General features: G+C 50.6%; 1 protein-coding gene and 8 non-coding genes across 11 annotated transcripts; 5 read left to right on the top strand and 4 right to left on the bottom strand.

Annotated features, from left to right (window-relative positions):
- The first annotated feature begins 202 nt into the window (after window positions 1-202).
- On the top strand, window positions 203-275 carry Trnak-uuu. Its single transcript has one exon. It is a non-coding gene; the product is annotated as a tRNA-Lys (tRNA).
- Window positions 276-385: 110 nt separating this feature from the next.
- Window positions 386-458, top strand: Trnak-uuu. Its single transcript has one exon. It is a non-coding gene; the product is annotated as a tRNA-Lys (tRNA).
- A 452-nt stretch (window positions 459-910) lies between these two features.
- Window positions 911-982, top strand: Trnaq-cug. The gene has a single exon. It is a non-coding gene; the product is annotated as a tRNA-Gln (tRNA).
- A 416-nt stretch (window positions 983-1398) lies between these two features.
- On the bottom strand, window positions 1399-1480 carry Trnal-uag. Its single transcript has one exon. It is a non-coding gene; the product is annotated as a tRNA-Leu (tRNA).
- A 177-nt stretch (window positions 1481-1657) lies between these two features.
- Hes7 (hes family bHLH transcription factor 7) lies at window positions 1658-6770 on the bottom strand. Of its 3 annotated transcripts, XM_021225743.2 has the most exons (5): window positions 6363-6770; window positions 5972-6038; window positions 3932-4027; window positions 3311-3398; window positions 1658-2998 (listed from the first exon to the last, which is right to left on the bottom strand). In XM_021225743.2, exons 1-5 carry the CDS (start codon window positions 6422-6424, stop codon window positions 2547-2549), a joined length of 765 nt encoding a protein of 254 aa, XP_021081402.1. In that variant the 5' UTR covers window positions 6425-6770; the 3' UTR covers window positions 1658-2546. The 3 variants fall into 3 exon arrangements, with proteins under 3 accessions (XP_021081402.1, XP_021081401.1, XP_021081405.1); XM_021225742.2 differs by having other exon boundaries at window positions 5972-6770; XM_021225746.2 differs by lacking the exon at window positions 6363-6770 and having other exon boundaries at window positions 4980-6101.
- Window positions 1978-2064, top strand: Trnar-ucu. The gene is given in 2 exon segments: window positions 1978-2014; window positions 2029-2064. It is a non-coding gene; the product is annotated as a tRNA-Arg (tRNA).
- Window positions 6598-6668, top strand: Trnag-gcc. The gene has a single exon. It is a non-coding gene; the product is annotated as a tRNA-Gly (tRNA).
- Window positions 6771-14269: 7499 nt separating the features above from the next.
- Window positions 14270-14351, bottom strand: Trnas-cga. Its single transcript has one exon. It is a non-coding gene; the product is annotated as a tRNA-Ser (tRNA).
- A 377-nt stretch (window positions 14352-14728) lies between these two features.
- On the bottom strand, window positions 14729-14802 carry Trnat-agu. Its single transcript has one exon. It is a non-coding gene; the product is annotated as a tRNA-Thr (tRNA).
- Between the last annotated feature and the right edge of the window lie 50 nt (window positions 14803-14852).

Genomic DNA, 14852 nt, shown 5'->3' with positions numbered 1-14852 from the left:
ACCTGGAGATTTCAGCCTGCGTGGCGCTGCTGCCCCTGCGACCACCTTGTACAGACCTCTAAGGAAATGACCGGCATTAGTAGCTAGACTTCATGAGGTCGTCACACATTTAAACGCATTCCTTGTCATTTAGATGACTATGAACGAAAGGATAGATGTATCAGAAAATACTCTCGGAGGTGTGAGTGCATGGTGGCCAAGGGCCCGGATAGCTCAGTCGGTAGAGCATCAGACTTTTAATCTGAGGGTCCAGGGTTCAAGTCCCTGTTCGGGCGGTAAGCTTTTGTAAAATTATGTACCTGTTGTCGCACTGTGAAGTTTGACAACCGCAATAAAACAATAAAAAGATTACCTTCTTTTAAAAGGAGGTGTTTTACTTCCAAGAGCCCGGATAGCTCAGTCGGTAGAGCATCAGACTTTTAATCTGAGGGTCCAGGGTTCAAGTCCCTGTTCGGGCGGTAAGCTTTTGTAAACCTGTGTGTCCCTATACACGTTCCTGTTGTCCCACTTTGAAGTTTGACGAGCGCAATAAAACAACAAAAAGATTACCTTCTTTTAAAAGGAGGTGTAAATAAGAGGGAACACTGTAAACCAGGGATACGAGTTTAATTTTTCTAAAAGCCAAAGAGTAAAAAGAAGTTGGCGAAACTGCTTTTAATAACATATTCCACTTACTACAATATTTGAAAATCTTATTTTAACTGAAAGTGTTATTTTAAAATCAGCATTTTAACTAAATTTTTGGTCTCCTTTCTTAATCTTCAGGTTTAGAAGAAGAATTCATATCTCAGGTAGTTGGAGGCTTTCATGCGTTTGCTTTATTTGTTTCGGTAAATGATAAAGTTGGGAGTGGTATTAAAATAGAATACAGAATAATGTATATAATTTCCGAAGAGAGGACGAAAGAGAGGGTTCCATGGTGTAATGGTTAGCACTCTGGACTCTGAATCCAGCGATCCGAGTTCAAATCTCGGTGGAACCTTACTATTTTCACCATCAAGATTAAATAAAAACATATTTGTCCTTTTATGTTGAATAGCTTCAACCCCATTACGTACCCTCGGATAGAACACAAAGAAACAAATATGTGTACACTGGGATCTTCGCTGAATTTTAGCATATTATAATGTAATATAGTTTATTATACTATAAAACCTATTCCTAGACATGTTTACAATGGAGCTGAACTATAAACATGTCACTCTTAAGGTAGCTTAGAAAATCTTGCCTTACAAAATCTTGCTAATGAATACAAAATGAGTCGCGGTCTGTTGACAAGAACTGGCAAGAACGAGGAAGAGAGGTGATGGAGAAACAAGACAAGAAATGGATGTCTAAAACTAAATAAAGTGTCATTTAGGCTTGAAGCACACAGCAGCCAGAAGAAAAACTCTGGCCTGGCAGCGGTGGGATTCGAACCCACGCCTCCGAAGAGACTGGAGCCTAAATCCAGCGCCTTAGACCGCTCGGCCACGCTACCCGCATGCAGACCAACATTTCCCGTTGTCTTCCTAAGATACCAGAAGGAAGTCCGTACAAAAAATCGCGAACTGACCTAAATTTGTTTTGCTGCGTATTTCAAACCCGGAATGAGGAGCCACAGAGACTCTGGACGACTTGGTAAAGAAGCAACATAAATGAGCAGAAGACACAGAGATTTACAACAAAACAAATTTATTTAGTGGGATCAAATCTGGGAACCGAGCGAGTGTGAGCTTGGCAGCCCAAGGAGCCGCCCGAGCTTTGCACTGCTGGCTGGTTCAAACTCCGTGACTGTCCCTCCCTGCTCCCCTCACCCGCGTCCACCCTCATTCCCACCTAGCTCACGCGTGCACTGCATCTCGCCTCATTCCGCTAGCCTCTCAGATCTTCGCCTCCGTCTCCGATGACACAGCTCCGCACTCTCTGCCCTTCCCGCGCTACCTTTTTTTTCTATGCTAGTCTCCGTAAGCTGGAAGAAGGCGCCGCCCGCCATGTGGCTCTGTGGCGCAATGGATAGCGCATTGGACTTCTAGTGACGAAAAAGCCATTCAAAGGTTGTGGGTTCGAATCCCACCAGAGTCGGTTTTATTAAACTTTTCTTGGCTTTCACTTAACCCAATTTATTTTCGAGTCCAGTTTCAACCTCAGTCTGTCTCTCGGTTTGTTACTTACCTGTCTGCCCCATGGCTTGGGCCGTGGAGAGCAGGCCTAAATGTGGGAGAAGGGAATGTGCAAATGGGCGTGGCACCGATATAGAGGCAGGCCCCTGGCTAGGGGACACACCGGGATTTGATAACCATTTTATTCCATGCACTAGGGACTAGGGAAGGGACTGGAACTGGACTGGGGTAGAGAGGGTACAATCCTACACACAGGGTAGTGGAGCAGGGAAAAGGAATAGGAAAATATATATTTATATAGATACTCTAATATAAACCACATCTCACCCGCGCGCTGAGCCCGCGCGCCCCGCTGCCCTCCTCGCCCCGACGCCCGGATCCCTCTCCTGCACTCTGGCTGGAGTCTCTACCCCACCCCCAATCCCCGCCACAGCCCCGCAAAGCTCAGGGCCAAGGTCTCCAAAACGCGGGCGGTGGGAGTGGCGGGGCCTTGGGCGCCCCGTCTTGTCTGTAAGGCGGCGGCGGCGGTGGCAGCAGTCCGGTGAGGGGCGCCGGCGCGCCGGAATCCCCGGCGCGAGGGGAGCAGTGGGATGGGGACCAAGCGCAGCGGGGACTAGGGGGGGCCTGGTGCACTTGGGGGCGCGGGTGCAGCGCGGGGCCAAGGATGGGTGAAGCGGGGTCCAGCGGTGGGCGCGGTGCTGGGATCCCTGGATCTACAGCCTCTGGCCGGGGCGGTTTGGGGCGCCGGTAGCCGTGCAGAGCGGAGAAAAGCTGGGAGCGGGCGGCGGGGCTGGCGTCGTGCGCGAAGGCCGCCAAGCGAAGCAGGCACTCGCGGAAACCGGACAAGTAGCAGCTGGCGAGCGCCTCGGCGTCCTGGCCTGGGGACCGGGGAGCCCCTGGTGCAGCCGGCGGGAGGACAGGCGGGCAGGGCAGGGGTCCAACGGGGATGAGGGAAAGGGCGGGGCGCAGAGGAACCGAGGTCAGACGGGCGCACAGACAGAGACGGGAGACCAGATGGACGTGCAGAGGAGGGGGAATGGGAGAGACACAGAGACAGACACGCGCAGGTGTCATTAACCTCGCCTCGGAGCACAGCGGGCCGCTCCCCTAGTCCCCCGTCCCCCGCCCCTGCCCCAGCTCGAGCCTTCCCAGCTCCCACCCACCCACCCTCCCTCCCTCCCTCCGCTGCCCCACCCCCCGCGCTGTACCCGGGGGCTCCACCCGGCTTCGCTCCCTCAAGTAGCCCACGGCGAACTCCAGTATCTCTGCTTTCTCCAGCTTCGGGTTCCGGAGGTTCTACAGACGGAGGGAGCGGGGGGCGCAGAGACAGAAAAGGGTGGGGAGAGAGGGGGAAAGTGGCTGGGGGAAGAAGGGAGGGGCGGTACGGGAGCTGCGGGTACCCCCATGACTCGCGACCGAATGTGGAGATGACCAAGAAAGGTCCCTGTCCCACCCTGAGACGAGACTGTCCACCCTGAGGGAGTGGAACCAGTTCCCAACATGTGAGGAGTGGTGAAAACCACCGCAAAACTGAAGCTGGTTAATGGGGGCAGGAGATAGACGAGGATATTTAGAGACCCAAAGCGGGAAACTGAGGCACGCTGGAAGCTCAGTTTACAGAGCCAAACAGGAAACTTAAAGACCCGCAAGGTGGCGAAGACCGAATTCTCAGATCGAGAGGGGGTCTGGGATGGGATTTCAAAGGCCAGGCTCGGGTCAGGACGCCTTGGCACCAGGGTCACCACTCCAGCTTATGTCCCCACCCCGGTGGAAAGCCCTGGGACACACGCACTGGATGCTTAAGAGCCTGGGCCGGTGGTGGAACTGACCTGGTCCCTGGTCCTCTCCAACAGTAGCAGTCGCAGCTCTTCCAGGCTGCGGTTGATGCGGTCCCGGCGCCGCTTCTCCACCAACGGCTTCAGCATCTGTGACCAGCGGGAAAGGGAGAGCGGGCCGACCGGACCGAGATTCAGCGCCGCCACGCGAGCGTCCGATCCCGCCCCTGGGACACCCCATGCGCCCCTTCCCCCCAATCCCTGGTTGCCTAGGGCTGGTCCATTGGTTCACTCTCACTCCCTCCTTCCCAGCGCCCTAGGGCCGGCTTCAGTGGCTCGCCCCCACTTCTCCCCGCTCTCTGACCCCTGCCCCGTCCGTGTTCGGCTTCCTCCTCCGGCCTCCCGTCTGTGCCTCGCCTCCCTTCTCTCTACATCTGTCTTGTGTATTCTCCCTCTCGGTGTATCAGTGAAGAACTCTGGGCACACTCTTTGCCCCCAACCCTCACGGTACGAATCAGAATTGTTAGCCCAGAGTGCAACGGAGACACATAGCACGACCACACCTCCCCTTCTCGCTAAAGCCCTTCTAGGAATTCGCCAGGAGTCGCCGCGGGTTCTAAAATCTCCCGCCCGGCCCCGCATCTCTGGACCCAACGACTCAAAAGTCTTCTTTTAGAGTCAGATGTGGTTCACAGACTCCACAGTAAGCAGACTCCTTGTTGTATTCCAGTCCTCCTCCACCGCTCTGTCTTCTAGCTTATTTTATGTTGTTTTATATCGTTTGCTTGCTTTGTGTTTGTAGGACTTACTCCATGGCCTCGAACTTGAGGCAATCCACCTGCCTCAACCTCCTGAGCTCTAGGATAGGCCACGGTGCCCAAATTCTGGCACTCTCTGGAGCTCTCCAGGCCACAAGACGCGGCCCACAATTTTAAACCCCTAGACCTCGGCTTCCGCCACCCACACAAGTCCGGCTCTGACCCTGTTCTCTTCACCCTCTCTTTGGGTCGCACGAGCATCTCTGTCCCTTCAGTCCATCCTCACCCCTAACCCACAGTGTTCGGAACAGGGACTCCTTGCTCCCGCCTTTCCCACTTCTCACCTTGGGGCCGTCCCTATTCTCAGCTCGATCCCGAGTGACCATTGCGCCTCCGGACCCTGCGGTGGACACGACGCGTGCTCCCTAGACTTTTATATCCCGCCAGAGCAGGGTAGGAGGGAGAGGACCCAGCCCCGCCCCCCTCAGCTCCTGGATGCCTAGGGCAAAGAGCCCGGGCACGAGGCTCCCGGAAAGGCGGGGACTGCAGGGGGAGGGGACGGAGAGGAATTGGCCCCAAGTGTGGGAAGCGTGGGAAGGAAGGGGTCACAGGTTGGTTTAAGGACCATTAGGCTGTATAAGAAGGCGGGACCCAACTGAAGGGAGGGGAATGTTAGGGGAAGGGAGTTTAAGTGAATTGGGACACAACTGGCTTAGACATGAAACTTGGGGATCTCCTAGGAGAGTAGATTTCTTGGAGGTTCACTATGGCTTCATCAACACTGAAATGAATGTCAGCGCGCTTCAGCCTCCAGGCTGAATGCTATGTATCTTCCCCCAAGTCGTCCCTCCTCTTGGGCAGAAGGAGCAGACCGACCCTAAAGGCGCAGAGCAGGCTGCGGGAAAGCATGCCGTGGTGCCTGTCCCTTCTACTCAATCCCCGCAATACCTCCTCTACTAACGCCTGCAGACCCAGTGATAAGCCGAGTCTGCCGTCAAGCGACTATTACAGAAGCGAAGTGAAGCGAGTGCCCCAGAACAGATTTCCTTGAGGATGGCTGGACTTGGGGGGGAGGGAGGTGGGAGCAAAGGAAACTTCTAGAAAAAAAAAAAGGGATGAAGTCCTCAAAGTATAAGTAGGAATGAAGAAAATTTTCCATTTACAAACATTTGGTTTAAAACTGAATTCAGGAGTATGGCTAACGGGAAAACCTCACACAAGTGCACCGGAGTTACTTGCCTCTGGAGGCGTCTAGTGACTGTGGGAAAACAGGGAAAATGTGAGATTTGCTAGAGGGACAAGAAAGGGTTGGTTACAAAAGGGGATCTGCACCCACCTCAAACCAAGAGCAAGACCCTCTACGGAAGGATGTGTCAGCACTTGGAGACTTCAGGACGAAGTGCCTGAGAAGGTAAAACCGATATCTAACATGACGAGAAGACACGGGGGAAAGAACAGGGCTACAAACCGGGCCAGAAGGAAGGTAGCTGTGGAGTCTCCTGCCAGAGGGCATCCACATCCTGAGCGCTTTTCTGGCAGAGGCTGCCTTCCCACAGGCAGAGCGGGAGGGGCCCAGACTTGATTGAGAAGGGACCCCATTTGGGATTAGGGCCCCCAGTACATCCCACCTTCCCTACTTCAGCCAAATGGGAGCACAGATGTGTGGCCTCAGCAGGCCCCGCTGCCCCCCTCCTTGGGAACCAGGATTGGGGTTGAGTTTTTCTCACCTGCACGTGAGGCTCGAGGGCCGGGGCAGTTTGCACCCGGGTGTGGGGCCGCCCCTGGCCATATGGAATGACTTTATGGCCCGGTGGCCGGATCCAAGGGAGAGAAAGAATGGCCTGGCGCTCCACCCACCTTAACTTCTCTTCGCAAACCCTTTCCACACTTAACAGGTTTGAGCACGGCTGGCTCCGTCGATGATGAGGTCAGATACATTCCTTAGAACGCCGTTCTCTGTCTGCATTGGTGGTTCAGTGGTAGAATTCTCGCCTGCCACGCGGGAGGCCCGGGTTCGATTCCCGGCCAATGCATAGATAATTTTCCTTCGGGATGAATGTTTTTGGCTAAACATTTCAACCAAAAATTAAATGTAGTGTTTTGATTCTGTGACTGCCTTGAAAGCTCCGGACTGTCCGCAGATCCTCATACACCCCCACCCCCACCCCCACCCCCACCCCAGCCTGGAAGGTTCCAGCTATCTCTACACTCACACCCATGTCCGCACCTCCGGAGGCTCAACTCTGAGGAAGGACCTAGAACTGGGATCCCTGTCCAGGGATCCTCTCCTTCCTCCGCGGGGGAGAGCCAGGTCTTCCTGGTCTTTCTTTCCCTCTTCCTCTCTCTCCCTCTCACTTTCTGTTTTGAAGCGCGTTTTCCCCAGGTCCAAGGACCTGGGCATGTCAGCCTTCTGGTCTTTCGGTCAACGACTCCATCTCTCTCTGATTTTTTTTTTTTCCAGGTACTTAGGCGATTTCTGCTGGGGTTCTTCGGGGCTAGGGCGGTCTCTTCGGCTTCTGAGTCTCGCGTCCCTCTGCTGCTCCCTTTCTGCGCCTCTCCCTCCTGTCTTGTCTTCCCGGGTCCCTGTCGCCTCCGGGGACCCTGCGCTCCCACGCTCGCACCCCCGGTCCCCCGCAGCTCCCTGGTCCGCCCCTTGTCGGCAGCTTTGATCCCGCACGCGCCGCGCCCGGGGAGGGCGGGACCCGGCACGGCCACATGTGGGGGCCACTTGTGAGCGACCCGGGGGCCCTGACGCCTCGCGCCGGCTTTCCGCTCCCCTCCCGAGCGCTCCGCCCCCCTCCGCGCCCCTCCTCCCGGCCTTCTCGGGTTCTCACAGTCTGAATTCCGGTTTAAGTCTTCCTCTCCTCTCAGCTGTCTCCTGTCTCTTTCAGCCTGATGGGGGTCTCTTCTTGGATTGTGTCAGTGACAACGCTCCCTTCCCAGTTCCAAGCAGGGGCTGTGGTCCTAGGAGAAAAGAAAACAGTCTTGGCATCTCTGTCCACCCAACTGGCACATTTGCCCGCTCAACCCTAGATCTGTGTGTGCCTGCTACGTGCCCGCTAGTGTTAGGCACTGGGGTTACATTGGCCCTGAAACGTGTATTACTGGCGGCGTGGGGACAGGAAACAGCCAAGAAGGCCGAATATAGAACAGAATAATTTCACGTGGTTGTAAGGATAACAGCAATAACGTGACAGAGAAGCGCTAGTTTAGTCAAAGTGGTCAGAGGCAACCTCACGGCAGTGACAATATGTATCTCAGCATAGTCACCCATGAGTCCCAGCAAAATGAACAAGCCCAAGCCCTCCCTTGAAAAGAGATTTGCTGGTGGGAGCGAGCTAAAGGAGGAACCTAGAACAGAGCATTGGGGGATGGGGTGGAAGATATAAGATGAGATATAAATTAAGTCGGGCATAACCCATGTCACAGGATTTTGGAAGGAAGCCTTAGAAGATCTTGGGGATTAGTCTAAGTGCAATGGAGAATTCAAGGCCAGCTTTTTTTTTTTTTTTTTTTTTGGTTTTTCGAGACAGGGTTTCTCTGTATTGTTTTGGAAGCAAATGCTCTTTTAAGAAAATGTAGCAGTCGGAGAGCCCCCACTTTCCTATGCTATAACCCTCATTTCCCCACCTCTCAATGGGAAAGGAGTCTTCCCTGCTACTGAGTGCTACTGAGGCTCATTCTCTACCTCCCCACACCTACACCCCACACTTACACCCCACCCCACCACCACCCCCGGCCCCCCTGACATCAACCCACCCATCTCCAATCCCACCCCAGATTCCCCCCCCATACCCTGGGCATCAGAAGTGCTGTAGGCCATCTGATAAGAAACCTGTGAAATGCTCAATTTGAAAAGAAGAAAAACAAACCCATTGGTCTAAGAAAACAGGCTTTCTCAGCCAGCTGAGAGCCTGTTTAAGAACTTCAAGGGCATAAGCTGATTCACCATAATGCTAATGAAATTGAGAAACCCAAAACAAGATCTGGAGAAGCTTTCGGGAAGGTGTTCATAGGGTCATAGCATGCTGTAAATTGCACATACACATGAAGAAAAAGAAATACACAAAGTAGGCAGGCAGCCTGTGGAGGTTTGCCAGAAGATAGGGTGCTTGTCAGTGTTTTCTTTATTAAGTATTAGTTACAGTTATAATCATCATTTTAACTATTTCATTGTAACTACTTCACTGACAGTTTGTCAGATTTTTCCCCCTAGTATTGAAGATTGAACCCAAAGTTTCACCTCTATTTGTTAGCTTTTTTTTTTTTTTTTTTGGTTTTTTTCGAGACAGGGTTTCTCTGTGTAGTTTTGGAGGCTGTCCTGGCACTCGCTCTGTAGACCAGGCTGGCCTCGAACTCACAGAGATCCGCCTGCCTCTGCCTCCTGAGTGCTGGGATTAAAGGCGTGCACCACCAACGCCCGGCTATTTGTTAGCTTTTTAAATATGTAAATTAATGCATTCTTGAGTTGTTCTAAATATTACTTAACTATGCCTAATTTTTTTTTCCTTTTAAAAATCACATATGCCGGGTGATGGTGGTGGTACATGCCTTTAATCCCAGCACTCCCGAGGCACAGTCAGGCAGATCTCTACAAAATGGTCTACATTGTTAGTTCCGGTATAGCCAGGGCTACAAAGAGAAACCCTATCTCAAAAATAAATAAATAAACTTTTTCAGTCCCTCAAAACCTAAGTTTACCCTCCAGTGAGACTAGTTGAATGAACTGAGTAATTTGACTCCAACTCTTTGCTGGTACAGATGTGGCCTGTGAAGTTGTGCCTAGTGTACCTTTGTTTGAGAGCATGAGTGGGTGTCTCTAAGAAGATCATAAGCCTCTACCTCAGAGAGAGCCTGAGGCCTGGCAATGGTGGTGCACAACTTTAATCCCAGCACTGGGGAGCTCTGTGAGTTCAAGGCCAGCCTGCTCTACAGAGAGAGTGCCAGGATGGTCAGGAGAGAAACCCTGTCTCAAAAACAAACAAACAAACAAACAAACAAACAAAAACAGAGAGAGAGAGCCTGTGTTCATACATGTCATGGTTTTAACCTAACAGTACATGGGCAGAGGAGGGCGGGGCATGGCCACTTGTTAGGCCTCTAGGGACGCTGGCAGTAGAAGAAAGGCTGGTGCAGCTGGTGCTGTGCTTACATTCCCCTCTCCTGCGGCGACAACCTTGTCCTTCCCTCTCCATCTTCAAAGGGAAAGGGGAAGCAGGCTTGTTAGGGTGCCCTGGACCTGGTGGGGAGATCAGTTCCTAGAAGTCTGTTTCCCTAGGGCTTGAGGGTTGAAAGTAGGAAAACTGGGGAGGGAGGGTTAGAGGAGGGAGAAATGGCTCAATTGTTTAACAGCACTGACTGTTCTTCCAGAGAGCCCGGGGTTCAAGTCCCAGCACTCTATTGACAATTAACTTCCGGATCTGACACCCTCACACAGACATACATGCAGGTAAAACACCAGTGCACATAAAATAATAAGAAAATAAAAATTAAAAAAAAAAAAGGAAAACAGCCTGGAGCCAAAGCAAGAACACAGAGGAGAGTTCTAAGTTCCTAAAACAAACAGCTCCCAGTTCTCTTGTTCTGTGATCACAGGTTCAGATAAACTAGAAAGGAGCATTTTTTCCTTCTTTTCTTTTCTGTTGTTTGTTTCAAAGAAGGGTCTCATCAGGAAAGAGCATCATAAACTTTAAGGACCACAGCTGTAAAGGGTGAATCCTGTCTTCCTCGTCTTCAGCACATTTGTCTTAGCTGTTCTGGCCCCTCACAAACAGGTCCAAACAAAGTAGGCAACAAGTTTTGTCCTTACTGGCTTGTGCTCTTGTCGGGAAAAGTCTGTTTGGGTTACCCAAAATATTACTTGGCAGGCAGTAAGTACACTGGAGAAAAGGCAGAGAAAGGGAATAGAGGAGGATGACTGGAATTCTGCAAAGTCTCATCCTGCAAGGATGGGGAGCCAGCACATGGTGGCACCTGTATGCCCAGCATTTGAGGGGCAGAGGCAGGAGAATCAGAAAAGACCTTCCCCATAAGGAGTTTGAGGCCAGCCTGGGCTACATGAGACCACACCTCCAAAAGAGAAAGAGGAAGAGGAAGAAAACAGGTTTTTTTTTCCCTGTAATCCCATCTATTTATGTTGGTTAGAAACTTTGACTCTTGTTTTGTTCAACGAAATAATGAACTACATACGCCATTACAATCATTTAATCACGTTGGTGGCGCACGCCTTTAATCCCAGCACTCGGGAGGCAGAGGCAGGCGGATCTCTGTGAGTTCGAGGCCAGCCTGGTCTACAAAGCGAGTTCCAGGGCAGTCTCCAAAACAATACAGTGAAACCCTGTCGAGAGAGAGAGAGAGAGAGAGAGAGAGAGAGAGAGAGAGAGAGAGAGAGAGAGAGAGAGAGAGAGAAAATTGCCTTTGTGATAATTAGTTTCTATGTCTACATACAGAAAACCCCTGAGTTTATATTGATGCTACCCATTGGAAGGCTCTGAAATGATAGAAGAATGGTGGAATCTGATTTATGATTTTTATTTTGTTTTGTTTTTCGAGACAGGGTTTCTCTGTATTGTTTTGGAGGCTGTCCTGAAACTTGCTCTGTAGACCAGGCTGGCCTCAAACTCACAGAGATCACCTGCCTCTGCCTCCCGAGTGCTGGGATTAAAGGCGTGCGCCACCAACACCCGGCGATTTTTTTTTTCTGGATCTGGGGATCCGACCCCTGGTCCTTTTCACTTGAGGCAAGTGCTACTCTACTGAGTTATAGCCTGTATGTTTTTGGTTAGCTGGTTAGTATTTTACTGCATTTTGAAACAGACTCTCACTACATAACCAGAGCCTTTCTCAAGCTGGAGAACCTCTTGCCTCCACCTCCTGAGAGTGGAAGATCACAGGTGTGCTCAGCCTCCACTCCTTCCCCTTTGACTTATGTATTAGAAGTGTCACCCTTTGCTGGGGAAGAGCATGTACTCATGCCTGTAATCCCAGCACTTTGGAGGCTGGGGTAGAAAGGTCGCTGTGAATTTCAAGCTCAACCTGGGCTACATAGTAAGCAGAGTGAATTTGAGGCCACGCCCTGCACCACTCTTGTCACAACCGTCCTTTCCTTTTCCTTTCACAAGAAAGGTGTTAGCAAAAGGGGCACACCTTAGTTACAGAGAGAGTGACCCCATCCCAGCATTTGAGAAGTCCTGGATTTAATCCCTGGCATCCCAAGAGACTGGACACCAGGAGGTGATTTAGGAGACACTGCAATAATCCAGGTGACAGGTGAGAGACAAGCCTGGATAAGAATGTAATAATGACGTCAGTGGCACTTAACTAAGCCTTGCATATTAGAAAAAGAAATTGCTGACTGATCAATATGGAATGTTAGAAAAAGAAGAGCCAAGAATGATCCTAAGGGTTTTAAGTGTAATCAACTAGAGAATTTTCCTTGACCAAAATGAGAAGTCTACAGATGAAGCAGCTTTGAGGGAAAAGTATGTCCCTGCTAGATAGCCAAGTGGAGATGGGAAGCAGCCAGTTGTATATAAGCATTCAGGGAACAGTCCCATGTCTGGAGAGGAAAATGTGAGGCAATTGAGAAGCATTATCTGACTTTTAAAGGTACTAGAGATGCCTAGGCAGAAAGCACAGGCAGAGAAGAGAGACCCTTGGAAGTTTGAACCTTGTGACTCCTCTAATGCTGAAGACCCAGAAGGTAAGTCAGTGAATGATCTGCTAATGAAGTGGAAGGGACATCAGAAGGGTGTCCAGGCTGGAAGGCAAGTAAAGAACTCCTCTCTAAGGGCAAGCATCAGACTAGTGTTCATTTAGCAACGTGATGGTTGTTTGTAACCTTAACAGAGGCGACCATGACAGTGAGGAGGGTATGCACAGGGTTGGAGGGAGTTTAAGGAGCATAGGAAGACAGTGAGATCATTATTCTGCATGGAAGAGCAAGGAATGGGATGGTACCTGAGGACGGGCTCAGGGTCCAGACAGTGTCTTACTGGGTTTTGGCCTTTTCTTCAGTTGACTTACAACACTCTGAGATCAGAAAGGCCTATTTAACTCAGCAGTCTGGAAGCTAGGAAGTCAGAGAACATAGTGCCAACTTATCTGGTGAGAGCTTTCTTGCTACATCAGAGTATGGAGGCATCATACGGTGTGACAGATAAGCAAGCTGGTCAGAGTCGCTTCTTAGAAAGGCGTTATCATCCATTGTGGGGGCTCTATTCATATGATGTCCTCCCGTTCAAATAATGTCCTTAAGACCCTACCTCCCATCTAATTACACATCTGGGGATTAAGTTGATAACATGAAAGGGGTAAACTAAACTCAAAGGCTTCACTTCTAATAATTTAGAAATAAAGGGACCAGACCCTCACTCAGGGGGACCAAAACCTCCCCTGTAGTCTCCAGGATACAGTTCTGAAAACTATTGGTATCTATGTACAACAGGCCACCTGCAAGTAACAAGTCAAAGCCATAGAAACCACAGAATGTTCCCTCTCAGCACTGACCAATGAGAATAATTGGTACACAGGTATTTCATGCCAAAATATGACTTTGAGAAATTCTCCTAATAGTTTCCAAATGTCAATCAGAAACCAACCTGTACCTACTGGTGTAATCCTGTAACTTTTGTCTTTAAAACCTAGCAGTCGACAGGGAACTTCACTCCCTCTGGGGGCTGCTGCGTTAGCTTGCTCGACCCCTGTCATGGTTGGATGAACAATCATTAAAACCTTGTTTTTGTAGCTTGGTGGGTCGGTCTTCCTGGTGGTCTCTGGGGAATCTTTGCGACTTGGGCACAACATGACACATGACTTTTCAAGGACGCACAGCAGCTATTTTTGTTGTTCCGTGTCTGGAAGCAATACAGTAGAGAGGGGAATTTTGATGGCACGGGAAGAGAGGAACCGGGGTCAAAGGGATGGAAAATCTAGACGTGGAGGTTGGCGCAGTTGGGTGTAAGCACTCTCTAGCAGTCATCGGGGAAAGGAAGAGGGGTAGTGGTAAGCGCGTGCAGTTGTGGATGTCCGTGGGAAACTATCTTCTCAGTGAAACAGAGAACAGAGCCTCAGCTCTACACAACGAGCTATAGCCAACTGAGGAAAGCTGGGAGTGGGGAGGTGACCCACCCCAGGAAAGAGTATACCAGCTGGTTGTCCAATGCCAAACCGTCAGCCCTGAAAACATACAGGCAACATTATACAAACCGAGCAGGTTATATTTGAGAATATACATGTATATACATACACTTATATGCATGCAATAACAATTAGAAAAATAAGGCCATGAATCTGAAGGAGAGCAGGGAGTGTGCGGTTTTGAATGTAATCAAATTACAGTCTCAAAATAAAAAATAGAGTTGAAAGCAAAGTGAAAGAGTAATTCGTGGTTTTGGGTGACACAGTCGGAAAGTAGAGGAAAGAGCTGAGTAGACTTTGAGTGGAGCTGGGAGTCTTTGTGATTGGATGGAGTTTGGAGTTGAAAATGAAGCGCGTTTTACAAGTCCACGGCAGTCTGTTTCGCACGGGGACGCTAGCGAGCTGGTCCCGGGAGGCTGAATCCCAGCAACAGCTTCTTCAAAGGAAGAAAGAACTAGAAAACGAACTATACGCTAAACGAGGCCAAAATCGATAACGCTGTGAGCAGGATTCGAACCTGCGCGGGGAAACCCCATTGGATTTCGAGTCCAACGCCTTAACCACTCGGCCATCACAGCCGCGTGCGGCCTCGGGCCTGCGGAGCTATAGCTGCCTATCAAGGCCCTTGACTCCTGCAGTTCACCGACTTTTTTTTTTTCTTTTCAAAGAGGCTGTGCGCGTGCGCTGGCGGTTTCACTGTCAGAACCAGACCTCCAGAGCAACACCTCTTTCCAGGACTCCACTCGCAAAGCCACAGTGGAAACCCAATAAAACCAATTCCCACCCTATTCCAGTCCTTCTAAAGGTTGAGGGTCTCAAGGATTAGCGGCTTCTGTTGTTTTCCAAATACACAGCAAAGCGCTTAGGAAAGCGGCTCGAAGAGGTAAACTAGGTAAGAGGAAGAGAGTCTCTTGGGGAGAGACGTCAAATTCGGCAATAATATACTGTGCAAACCAGGCACCGCTGGGATTCGAACCCAGGATCTCCTGTTTACTAGACAGGCGCTTTAACCAGCTAAGCCACGGCGCCAACGGGTATTCTTCCCTCTTCCAAGTAGATCAGCTGTTACTGACGGAAGC

This window comes from Mesocricetus auratus, unplaced genomic scaffold (genome assembly GCF_017639785.1).
Source record: "Mesocricetus auratus isolate SY011 unplaced genomic scaffold, BCM_Maur_2.0 Super-Scaffold_100007, whole genome shotgun sequence".
Lineage (NCBI taxonomy): Eukaryota > Metazoa > Chordata > Mammalia > Rodentia > Cricetidae > Mesocricetus > Mesocricetus auratus.
This window is presented reverse-complemented; position numbering and strand designations above follow the sequence as displayed.